Source organism: Strigops habroptila, unplaced genomic scaffold (assembly GCF_004027225.2).
Source record: "Strigops habroptila isolate Jane unplaced genomic scaffold, bStrHab1.2.pri NW_022045636.1_ctg1, whole genome shotgun sequence".
In the NCBI taxonomy this organism is placed as follows: domain Eukaryota; kingdom Metazoa; phylum Chordata; class Aves; order Psittaciformes; family Psittacidae; genus Strigops; species Strigops habroptila.
The window spans coordinates 135,769-147,410 of record NW_022651112.1 but is presented as its reverse complement, the minus strand read 5'-3'; the positions used below and the strand labels follow the sequence as shown (position 1 = coordinate 147,410).

General features: G+C 61.4%; 2 protein-coding genes across 3 annotated transcripts; both read left to right on the top strand.

The window, feature by feature from the left end:
• The first annotated feature begins 317 nt into the window (after nucleotides 1-317).
• Nucleotides 318-4,827, top strand: NDUFB11 (NADH:ubiquinone oxidoreductase subunit B11). Of its 2 annotated transcripts, XM_030475411.1 has the most exons (4): nucleotides 379-549; nucleotides 922-1,052; nucleotides 1,916-2,055; nucleotides 4,811-4,827. In XM_030475411.1, exons 1-3 carry the CDS (start codon nucleotides 403-405, stop codon nucleotides 2,037-2,039), a joined length of 402 nt encoding a protein of 133 aa, XP_030331271.1. In that variant the 5' UTR covers nucleotides 379-402; the 3' UTR covers nucleotides 2,040-2,055; nucleotides 4,811-4,827. The 2 variants fall into 2 exon arrangements, with proteins under 2 accessions (XP_030331270.1, XP_030331271.1); XM_030475410.1 differs by lacking the exon at nucleotides 4,811-4,827 and having other exon boundaries at nucleotides 318-549; nucleotides 1,916-2,120.
• On the top strand, nucleotides 3,541-10,747 carry UBA1 (ubiquitin like modifier activating enzyme 1). The gene is made up of 10 exons (XM_030475376.1): nucleotides 3,541-3,678; nucleotides 4,881-4,991; nucleotides 5,426-5,484; nucleotides 6,147-6,315; nucleotides 7,298-7,432; nucleotides 8,030-8,136; nucleotides 8,556-8,646; nucleotides 8,729-8,861; nucleotides 9,608-9,705; nucleotides 10,422-10,747. The coding sequence occupies exons 1-10, from the start codon at nucleotides 3,541-3,543 to the stop codon at nucleotides 10,698-10,700; spliced, it is 1,320 nt and encodes a 439-aa protein (XP_030331236.1). The 3' UTR covers nucleotides 10,701-10,747.
• Nucleotides 10,748-11,642: the final 895 nt, after the last annotated feature.

Genomic DNA, 11,642 nt, shown 5'->3' with positions numbered 1-11,642 from the left:
CGCCGCCGCCGCCGCCGCCGCTCCCGACCAGCAAAATGGCGGCGCCGCTCCACGCCCGGCCCGCCCCGCTCGCCCGTGCAGGCCCCCGCCGCTCTCCCATTGGCTGATCAGCCCGTCCGTCATCGCAACCACGCTTCTCATTGGTCCTCGCCTGGGAGGAGGCGGGACGAGGTGGGGGAAAAGGGGGAGCGTTGCTGCAGCGCGCCGGCGGTGGCTTCTGATTGGCTGCGGCTCGCGTGGGAGGAGCCAGGAAGGGGGCGGGTGGAAGGGAGCGGGTTATGATTGGCTGTGCGGGAGAGAGGAGGCGGAGCCACTCGAGCTCTCTCTCGTGGTTGGTTAAGAGGGCTGCGGCGGCGCTCAGTGATTGGGCGAGGGCGGAGGGGCGGGACTTCCGCCGGGAAGATGGCGGCGCTGCGGAGGGCGCTGCGGGCGCTGCAGGCCGGGGCGCGGGGCCGCTCGGCGGGGCCTCCCGGGGCCGTGGTGGTGCCGCGGGTGCCGCTGGGGGCTGACCCCCACGAGGAGGAGCCAATGGCGGTGGCGCAGAGGAAGGTGGGCGGGGCTTGAGGGGGCAGGTCAAAGACGGTGAATGGGGTGGGCGGGGCTTGGGGAAAGGGGCGGGGCTTAAGATACGGATGTGAATGAATGAGCGGGGCTCGGAAAGGGGCGGGGCTTTGAAAGGGGCGGGGCTTTGAAAAGGTCAACTCATGGGGGCGTGGTTTACGGTTGGTGCACGTTTTGGGACGGGGTCTGAGGGACTCATGGGCGGGGCTTAGGGGATGGGAGGGGCTTTAACGTGTGGGCGTGGCCTTGGGTTGGGGGCGGAGCCACCGCTTGGGGGCGTGGCCTCGGGCCGGTGATGGGGGGAACGGGGGTTCCGGGGGGCTTTGGGGCCGGTCGGACTCACCGGTGCCGCTGCGGCAGAACCCGGACTATCATGGCTTCTCGGCCGAGCCGGACGCCGACGTCTTCAACATGCGGGCGGTGTTCTTCACCGGCGTCTCTCTTGCCATCGTCCTTGGCTCCGTCTTCCTCCATTACATGCCTGACTATGGGTGAGGGGGGACCCCAACATGCGGGGGCAGGGGGAGCAGGGGTCTATAGGGGTCCTAGAGAAGGCTATGGGAAGCCTATGGAGTGTTGTGAGAGAATATAGGGCACCCTGGGGGGGTCTATGGGGGTTTATAGGGGTTTATGAGAGGATGTGGGGGGTCTACGGGGATCTATAGGGGTCTTAAGAGGGGATGTGGGGCTGTCTATACTGGTCTATGGGGGTCTACAACAGCTTATAGGAGTCTATAGGGACCTATGAGGGGATGGGGGGGTCTATAGGGGCCTGTGGGGGTTTATAGGGACCTATGAGGGGATATGGGGCATCTATAAGGACCTATGGCGGTCTGTAGGGCCCTATGAGGGGATGTGGGGACCTGTAGAGAGCCTTTAGGGAGCATAAACCATGCATATATGCAAAGATATAAGGGTGCTTTAGCAGATTTGTAGGGATACCCAGCATACAGAGATCTAGGGGGGCCTATAGGGTGTCTACACAGGGCTATGAGAGGCTGTGGGGGCTTGAGGGGGTCTATAGGATCCTATAAGAGGATATAGGGACCTGTAGGGAACCCCAAGTAGTTCTATGGGAGTCTATAGCAACATAGCAGGGGATGTAAGGATACTTAGGGGAGCTGACGGGGATTCTATAGGGGCCTATGATGGCATGTGGGAGCCCATAGGAGGCCCATAGGGAGCACATGGTTGTCTACGGCAGTGCATAAGATGGTACAAACGCATCTAGAGGCTCTCTATCAGCCTGACGAGGACCTAGGGGGATCTATAGGGGGGTATGGGGAGCCAAGGGGCAATATAGGGGGGCTCTTAACCCAGACATGTCATTCCTTCCCCCTTCTCTCTCCTATAGGCTGCAGCAATGGGCCCGGCGTGAGGCCGAGATCCAGGTCCGGGAGCGGGAACGTCAGGGGCTGCCGCTGCTGGACTCCAACTACTATGACCCCGCGCGCCTCACGCTGCCCTCCCAAGAGTGACCCCCCCGAGGGTCACTATGGGAATGTGTGGGCCCCCCCCCCCATATGGGGCTGTTAATAAAGTGCTGGGGCTCGACCTGACCCCGGGACCCCTTTATTTGGGGGGGAGGTGGGGTGGTGTGGAGGCTTGGTTTGGTTCCAGCACTTCTGGACTACAACTCCCAGTAGCCCTTGCGGGGCTGTGATGTCATCAGGTGGCGACACCACGTGGTCCTAAAGCGGCGCCTGGCCTCTATAGCCCTTAACCGGGTCGCATAGCACGCCCCCTCCCCCCCCAGCCCACCTATAGGTGCTTATGGGCTCTATAGGTGCCCAAACCCATTATGGCTGCCCATAGTCCCTACAGCCTGCAAGACTCTCTCACTATAGACGCTCATGAGCCTTCTCACAGTCCCCATAGGACTCACATGGGTCCCCATAGCCCCCCACCAGACCCCATAGGGTCCCTGAATGCCTCCCCCTCAAGTTTTTATTGGACCCCTATAGCACTCCATAGAATCCTATAGCGCTGCCAAGCCACCATAGGCACCCTGCAGCCACTGTAACCCCATTTGGGCCCCTCTGGGCACCCATAAGGTCCTCACAGTCCCCTGTAATTCCCTGATGGGCTGCTATGGGCTCCCTATATCTCCCCCATAGGCTGCTATAGCCTCTCTCTCAGCCCCCATAGGTCCCCTATACCCCCCTCAGGTCCCTCATGAGCCCCTACCCGTCCGGGCCCCTAGATGTCCCCACACCCGTGCCCACTTGTACCCACTGATAGCTACCTAGAGTCCATCATAAGGCCCTAGAGCTTCCTGTATCCCCCATAGGCTCCCACAACACCTCCCCCCCATGCTGCTATAGGCCCCAACAGGCCCCTATACTCTCGCTCCATGCTTATCACAGTCCTGTATAGCCACAGTTATTGACCCCTATGGCTGTCTGCAGCCATTGTACAATGCTCTGTAAACTCCTACACTTGCCTATATTCTTCTAAAGATTTCTATAGCTTGTAACGACTCTGTTGAAGCTCCCAGCGGCTCCTATACTTTTCTTCCTGGGCTATTATATCCCTGCCGTAGGCACCCTATGGGCTCCCATAAGCTTCTCTAACCCCCTATATCCCTCTACAGGCCTCTCATAGCCCCTTATAAGCCTCTATACCCTCCCCATAGGCACTCTATGGGCTCCTATAGCTTCCTGTAGGTTTCTATAATTCCCTATATCCACCCATAGCCCTTTATAAGCGCCTATACCCCCCCCATAAGCACCCTATGGGCTCCCATAGGGGCCCCCCCCCCGCGCGCGGTGCTGTGTCACGAGGCCCCGCCCCCGTCACCCCGCGTGCGCGCGCGGGGGGGGTGGGCGTGGCCCGCTCCATCCGGGGCCCGGCGGGAAGCGAAGGGGGCGTGGCCAGCGAGGGCGCGCCCCCCCCATCCTTCCCTGTTGCGGGGTGGAAGGCGGGCGGTGGCGGGAGGCAACCCACCAATAGGAGCTCGGCGCCGGGCACCGTCGACCAATGAGAAGGGTCGGTGGGCGGGGCGAAGAGCGAGGAGGGAGGAGGCGGCGGGGGGCAGCCGCCGCCGCCGCCATCTTGTCGCGGAGGAGCCGAGCGGAGCGGGCGGGACCCGGCGGCGGGGCCTGGACAGCATCATTGGTGCGGGGGGGGCCGAGCCCGGGGGGGCTCCGGGGTGACGGGATGGGGGTGGGAGGGGTGAGGCTGGGGGGGGGACGGACCCGGGACCGGTTAATGCGAACCCGGCCTCGGGTGGTGCGGACCCGCCTCTGGGCCTGGGGGAGGCCTGAGGTGAGGGGGGGGGTGTCGGTGGTGGGATCCCGGTTCATGGGATCAATGGGATCATACAGCCCCGGTTTGGGCCCCCGGGAGTAGGGACCTGGCCCCCCCCCCTCCTCCGGTAATGGGGACCGGGACTGCCGGTGGTGGGAGGCTCATTGCGGTGAATGGGAATCCCGTCCCGGTGATGGGAACCAGCCCCCCCGGGGACCCCCGGTAATGGGAACCCTGGTAATGAGGAACTCTTAATGGGCCCCGCGGTAATGGGAACCTCCCCCGGTAATGGTAACCGCTGGAGAAGACCCGCCCCCCGTTAAGCTTTGGGGGTCCCTTGAGGGGGTGGGGGTGTCGTGTCACCCGCTGTCCCCTGGTGTCACCCTGCGTTACCCCAGTGTCACTGTCCGTGTTCCGGTGTCCCCCCATGTCCCTCCCTGGTGTCCCCCTTCCGTCCCTGGTGTCACCCAGTGTCCCTCAGTGGCACTATCCATGTCTGGTGTTATCCATTGTCACCCCCATGTCCCTCCCAGTGTCCTCCTTCCACCCCTGGTGTCACCCCATGTCCCTCCCTGGTGTCACCCAGTGTCACCATCCCCATCTCTGGTGTCACCCAGTGTCACCATCCCCATCCCTGGTGCAACCGTGTGTCCCTCGGTGCCACCCTCCATGTCACCCACTGCCCTCAGTGTCACCCACTGCCACCCTCCATTCTCCCCATTGTCACCCCCATGTCCCTCCCAGTGTCCCCCTTTCCATGTCTCGGTGTCACCCAGTGTCCCTCATCCATCCCTGGTGCCCCCCAGTGTCACCCCTTGTCCCTCCCTGGTGTTCCCCATCTATTCCTGATGTCACCCAGTGTCACCATCCCCATCGCTGGAGCCACCACTGTGACTGTGTCCATTGGGTGTCACCAGTGTCCCCCCTGTGTTCCTCCATGTTTCTCCCGCTGTCCCCCCATGGGGGTGTCCCTATGGATTTGGAGGGGGGTCCATAGGTGCTTGGGGGTGTCCCTATGGATTTGGGGGGGTCTATAGGCGCCTGGCTGACGCGTGTCCCTGTCCCTATAGATGTCCAGCTCCCCGCTGTCGAAGAAGCGCCGCATCTCTGGGTCTGAGCCACCGACGGGCTCCAGCCGTGCCCCTGTCCCCAGCGTGTCCCCCAGCGCCACCCCCACCAACGTGAGTGTCACCCCCGGGGGGGGCCCTGTCACCTCCTCTTGGGCTTATTGTCCCCCGCCTGCAGTGCTCAGAGCAACCCCCCATTGACGGAGCTGTCACCCAGTGTCACCCACTTGTCACCTGCACCTTGGGGTGACGTTTCCCCCTTGCTCTTCAATGTCCCCCCAATAGTGCTCAAAGCCATCCCTATCAATGGTAGGGTGCCCCCCCTCTGCCTCCCATTGCCCCCCCCTTTGTCACCCATTGTCACCTGCCACATCTTCCTGTGCCCCCCCCAGGGTGACACAACACCCCCCGCTGTCATCGGGTGTCCCCCAGCCCACTGCACCCAGTGGCACCCATCTGCCTCCTCTCAGCCCCCCCCCACTCCAATGTCCCCTCAGTGGGTGTCCCCCCCCAACTGATGCCATTGTCACCTTGTCCCCCCCACCCAGGGCATGGCGAAGAACGGGGGCGAAGCTGAGATCGATGAGGGGCTCTACTCCCGCCAGCTGTGAGTGGGGGAGTCCCTATGGATTTGGGGGGGGGGTGTCCATAGGTGCTTGGGGGTGTTCCTATGGGTTTGAGGAGGGGTTCCTGTGGATGTGGGGGTGTTTGTACGGATTTGGAGGGGGTTCCATAGGTGCTTGGTGGTGTCCCTATGGATTTGGGGGGGTCCATAGGTGTTTTGTGGTGTCCCTATGGATTTAGGGGGGGTCCATAGGTACTTTGTGGTGTCCCTATGGATTTAGGGGGGGGTCCATAGGTGCTTTGGAGCGCTCCTATAGGTTGGTGGGGGTGTTCCTATGGATTTGGGGAGGGTTCCATAGGTGCTTGGGGGTGTCCCTGTGGATTTGGGGGAGTCAGTAGGTGCTTGGGGGTGTCGTTTTGGATGTAGGAGGGTTCCATAGGTGCTTGCAAGTATCCCTATGGATTTAGGGTGCTATTGGGAATTTGCTTTCCCCATGGTGGGGAGCCCACATGGATTTGGGATCCTTTATGCTTTGGGTGGGGGGCGGATTAGAACCATCCCTATAGACATGGGGAGCTCCCAGGTACCTCAAACCATTCCACTGGCCTTGAGGGGGCCTTTTGGGGGGGTCCTTGTGAGGCTTTGGGGTCCCCATGAGGGTTTGGGGGTGCCCTGAACCCCCTTTTCTCTGCCCCCCCCCCCAGGTACGTGCTGGGCCACGAGGCCATGAAGCGGATGCAAACGTCCAACGTCCTGGTCTCGGGGCTCAGGGGCCTCGGGGTGGAAGTGGCCAAAAACCTGGTGCTGGGGGGGGTCAAATCCGTCACCCTCCACGACCCCCACCCCGCTGCATGGGCTGACCTGGCCTCCCAGGTGAGCTCGTTAACCCCCGCGGCTTAATTAACCCTCTCTTGGTCATTAACACTCTCTATGGGGCTATTGACCCCCATGAATGGGGGGTTGTGTGTATCTGGGGGGGTTAAATGTTGTTGTCACCTCCCCCCCCCCCCCAAGGTAATGGATCAATCCGTGGCGGTGCTATTGGGGTAATTGTTTTCCCCCCACTGTGATTAATTTATGTAGGGGGTAATTAATTAACCTATGTGGGAATTGCCCCCCCCAGAGGGGTGGGGGGTAAATGCACTTCTGGCATAGGTATATAAACCCCCCTCGCCCCCCCATTTGCTTCATGGGGTGGTTCTGGCCTTGATGGTCCTTAAATAGCCCCCTGGGGGTCTAAATACCCCCCTAGGGTCCTTATATACCCCCCCGGGGGCCTAAATACCCCCTGGGAGCCTTAAATACTCCCTTGGAGTCTATATACTAATGTTTAGGGTATCTAAATACCTTGCTGGGGTCCTAAATACCCCATAAGGGTATCTAATAACCCCTTGTGCCCCTTAAATGCCCCCCTGGGGGGCTAAATACCCCCCTGGAACCGTTAAATAACCCCTTGGGGACTTAAACACGTCCAGCAAGGTATGTAAATACGCGTCTTGGGCACTTAAATACCTCTCTGGGGGTCTAAATACCCCCCCAGGGTACCTAAATACCCCCCCCCCCCCGGGATCTAAGTACCCCCTTGGGACCCTTAAATACCCCCCCTTGGGGTGTAAATACTCATTTTAGGGCAGCTAAATGCTTTCTTGGGCCTTTAAATACCCCCCCGGTATCTAAATACCCCCATCTAGGGTACCTAAATACCCCCCTGGGACCCTTAACCCCCCCCCAGCTACTCCATTTGGTTCCCTCAGTCCCCCCCATAGACGCCTGGGGTTGCTCCTGTGTGTTGGGGGGTGTTTTGGAGCCGTTGTGTGGTTCTGACCCCCCCTTTGTGCGTGTCCCACCCCCCAAGTTCTACCTGCGGGAGGAGGACGTGGGGCAGAACCGGGCGGAGGCGACGCTGCCCCGTTTGGCGGAGCTCAACTCCTACGTGGCCGTGAGCAGCACCCAGGAGCCCCTCAGCCAGGAGCTGCTCGCACCCTTCCAGGTACCGCCATGGCTGCTGTGCCCCCCCCATGGCTGCTGTGCCCCCTCCACCTCCCTCTGCCCCCCCTATACCTGCCTGTGCCATCTGTGCCCCCCTTTTGGCTGCCTGTGCCTCCTACACCTCCCTGTGCCCCCCCTATAGCTGCCTGTGCCCTCTATGCGTCCCTGTGCCCCCCTTTGGCTGCTGTGCCCCCTGCATGTCTCTGTGCACCCCCATACCTGCCTGTGGCCTCTATACTTCCCTGTGCCCCCCCCTATGGCTGGCTGTACGCCCCTACACGTGCTTATACACCCCCTTTGGCTGCTTGTGCCCCCGCTATGCCTCTTGTACCCCTTTTTGGCTGCCTGTGCCCCCTACACCTCCCTGTGCCCCCCATTTGGCTGCCTGTGCCCCCCCTACAGCTCCTTGTGCCTTTGTGGCCCCCCCTTCTCTGTGCCCGACTGTGTCCCTGTATGTGTGTCCGTACCCCCCAAACCCTCCCCATAACCCCTCAGTCACCCCCCAATGGCCTCCTGTCCGTGTGTCCCGCACCCTGGGGGACATGGGGCCGGACCCACAGATATGGGGCTGGACCCACGGACACGGGGCTCTCCGTAGGTGGTGGTTTTGACCAACTCGGCGCTGGAGGAGCAGCTCTGGGTCGGGGACTTCTGCCACAGCCACGGCATCAAGCTGGTGGTGGCCGATACCCGCGGGCTCTTTGGGTGAGACACGGGGGGGGCTCCTGGGGCCCTTTTGGGGTCCCCCTGTCCCCCTTTGGACCCTTTTGGGGTCCCTTGGGTCCCTTTTGGGGTCTTCGTGGGTCCCTTTTGGGGTCCCCCTGTCCCCATGGGTCCCTTTTGGAGGGCTCTTAGGGCCTTTTTGGGGTCCACCTGTCCCACCGTGTCCCTTTTGGGGCTCCCCTGTTCCCCTGCGTCCCTTTTGGGGTTCCCCAGTCCCTTTGGGGGGGTCTCGTTTGTGCTTTTTGGTGGCTCCTTTGTTCCTCTGAGTCCCTTTTGGGGGTCTCCTGAGTCCCTTTTGGGGTGCTCCTGGGTCCCTTTTTGGGCTCCCCTCTCCCCCCATGGCCCTTTTGGGGTCCCCCCCCACGTCCCCTCCCTGACCCCCTCTTCCCCCCTCCCTCCAGCCAGCTCTTCTGTGACTTTGGGGACGACATGGTGGTGACAGACACCAACGGGGAGCAGCCCCTCAGCGCCATGGTTTCCATGGTGACTAAGGTACCTATAGCCCCTATAGGGGACCCTGAGGGGGATGCTGGGGGGGGGGTCTCAGCACCCATCGATGTCCCCCCCCACCCAGGGCTGCCCGGGGGAGGTGACGTGTCTGGATGAGGCTCGACACGGCTTCGAGACGGGCGACTTCGTCACCTTCACCGAGGTGGAGGGGATGGAGCAGCTCAACTCCTGCGGGCCCGTCGAGATCCGCGTCCTCGGTGAGCCCTCAGCCCCCTATGGACTGCTATAGGGGGAGATGGAGCCCTGGGGCCCTTCGATAGGGGGAGATGGAGCCCTGGGGCCCTTCTATAGGGGAAGATGGAGCCCTGGGGCCCTTCTATAGGGGAAGATGGAGCCCTGGGGCCGTTCTATAGGGGGAGATGGAGGACTAGAGCCCTTTTGTAGGGAGAGATGGAGCCCTGGGGCCCTTCTATAGGGGATTATGAGCACCTGGGGCTCTTCTATAGAGGTGTGTGGAGACCTCAGTTCCTTCTATAGGGTGCCCCAGATGCCTGGGTTTCTTTATAACATGCCCAAGATGCCTGGGTTCCTTCTCATGGGGTGTTTTAGGTGCCTGGGTGTGTTCCATAGGCTTCGGGTTTGTTCTATAGGGTGCCCATGATGCCTGTGTCCCTTCTATAGGGTGCGCTAGATGTCTGTGTCCCTTCTATAGGGTGCCCCAGATGCCTGGGTCCCTTCTATAGGGTGCCCCAGATACTTGTGTTCCTTCTATAGGGTGCCCCAGATGCCTGGGTCCCTTCTATAGGGTGCCCCAGAGGTTCGGGTGCCTTTGTGGGGGTGCTCCATATGTTTGGGTCTCTTCTGGGGGGCGGTTCTGGGCACCTGTATCTTGTCTATAGGGGGCTCTGGAGATCTGGGCCCTTTCTGTAGGGGGCTCTGTGCACCTGGGTCCCTTCTATAGGGTCCATGTGTTGGGGTCCCTGGTGACAGCCCCTCCCCACAGGACCCTACACCTTCAGCATCGGGGACACGAGTGACTTCGGGGACTACGTGAGGGGGGGGATCGTCACCCAGGTCAAGATGCCCAAACACATCCGCTTCGTGAGTGGCACCGGGGGGCACTGGGGGGGCAATGGGAGGGAGCCAGGGGCGCTGGGAGGGTGCTGGGGGCAGATTGGGGGGCACTGGGAAGGAACCAGGGGCACTGGGAGGGCACTGGGAGGGCAGTAGGATGGACTGGCAGGGCACTGGGGTGGACTGGGAGGGCATTGGGATGGACTGGGAGGGCATTGGGATGGACTGGGGGGCACTGGGGGGGCATTGGGATGGACTGGGAGGGCATTGGGATGGACTGGGGGGCACTGGGGGGGCATTGGGATGGACTGGGAGGGCATTGGGATGGACTGGGAGGGCACTGGGAGGGCATTGGGATGGACTGGGAGGGCACTGGGAGTGCACTGGGGGGACACTGGTATGGACCGGGGGTGGATTGGGATGGACTGGAAAGTACTGGGGGGAGTGGGAGGTCATCAGGGGGCAGTGGGAGGGAGCTGGGGGCACTGGGATGGACTGGGGGGGCAGTGGGGGCAGACTGGGAGGCACTGGGAGTGGATTGGGATGGACTGGGAAGTGGAGGGGGTGGTGGGAGGTCATCGGGGGGCACTGGGGGGGAACTGGGCCATACTGGGCTGCACTGGGAGGGAACCAGGCCGCACTGGGGGACACTGGGGGGGAACTGGGCCATACTGGGAGGCACTGGGAGGGAACTGGGCCGCACTGGGGGGGAGCTGGGCGCTCAGCAGCGCTCTCCATGGCAGAAGCGGCTGCGGGAGTCGCTGGTGGAGCCGGAGCTGATGGTCACGGACTTCGCCAAGGCCGAGAGGCCGCTGGTCCTGCACTGGGGCTGGCAGGGCCTGCACCGCTTCATGGCCCAGCGCCGGCACGCGCCGCGGCCCCGCCACCAGGTCAGCGCCGGCGCGCGGGGGGGGACCTGGCGGGTCACTGGGGCCTGGTGGGACCTTGAAGATGTCGTTGGGATGTGGTGGGATGTTGGAGGTGGTGGGACATGGGATGTCTTGGCCATAAAGAGTTTTTAGGACAGAGTGAAGGAATAGAGACGTTGCGACACAGTGAGTCATGGTGCGATATGAATGTAGTTGGGATATGGTGAGACACTGGAAATGTTGGGATGTGGTGGGACATGGGAGATGTTGGGGACATGGTGGGATATGGGATACGGGGAGTTATTGGGACATAGTGGGGCGATGGAGATGTTGGGACATGGTAGGATGTGGGGAGTCATTGGGATGTGATGGGATACGGATGTAGTGGGGATACAGTGAGATGTAAAAGATGTTGGGACGTGGTGGGACATGGGAAGCCTTGGGGACATGGTGAGAGATGGGGTATGGGAAGTTGTTGGGATGTAGTGGGACAATGGAGAGGTTGGGACGTGGTGGGATGTGGGGAGTCATTGGGATATGGTGCGATATGGATGTAGTTGGGATATGGTGGGACGTTGGAGATGTTGGGACGTGGTGGGACATGGGGAGTCTTGGGGACACGGTGGGATATAGGATATGGGGAGTTGTTGCGACATAGTAGGATGATGGAGATGTTGGGACACGGTGGGATGTGGGGAGTCCTTGGGATGTGGTGGGACATTGGAGATGTTGGGATGTGGTGGGACATGGGGAGTCTTGGGAGCGTGGTGGTATAGGGGATATGAGGAGTTGTTCGCACATAGTGGGACGATGGAGATGTTGGGACACGGTGGGATGTGGGGAGTCCTTGGGATGTGGTGGGATATTGGAAATGGTGGGACATGGGGGGTTGTTAGGACGTGGTGGGCCGTGGTGGGGTATGGGGAGTTGGGATGCGGTGAGATGTTGGAGATGGTGGGACATGGGATGTCTTGGGGCCATGGTGAGGCATTGAAGATGGTGGGACACGGGAGATATTGGGACTTGGTGGGACATGGGCAGTCATTGGGACATGGTGGGACATTGGAGCCGTTGGAAGACGCCACCATGGAGCAC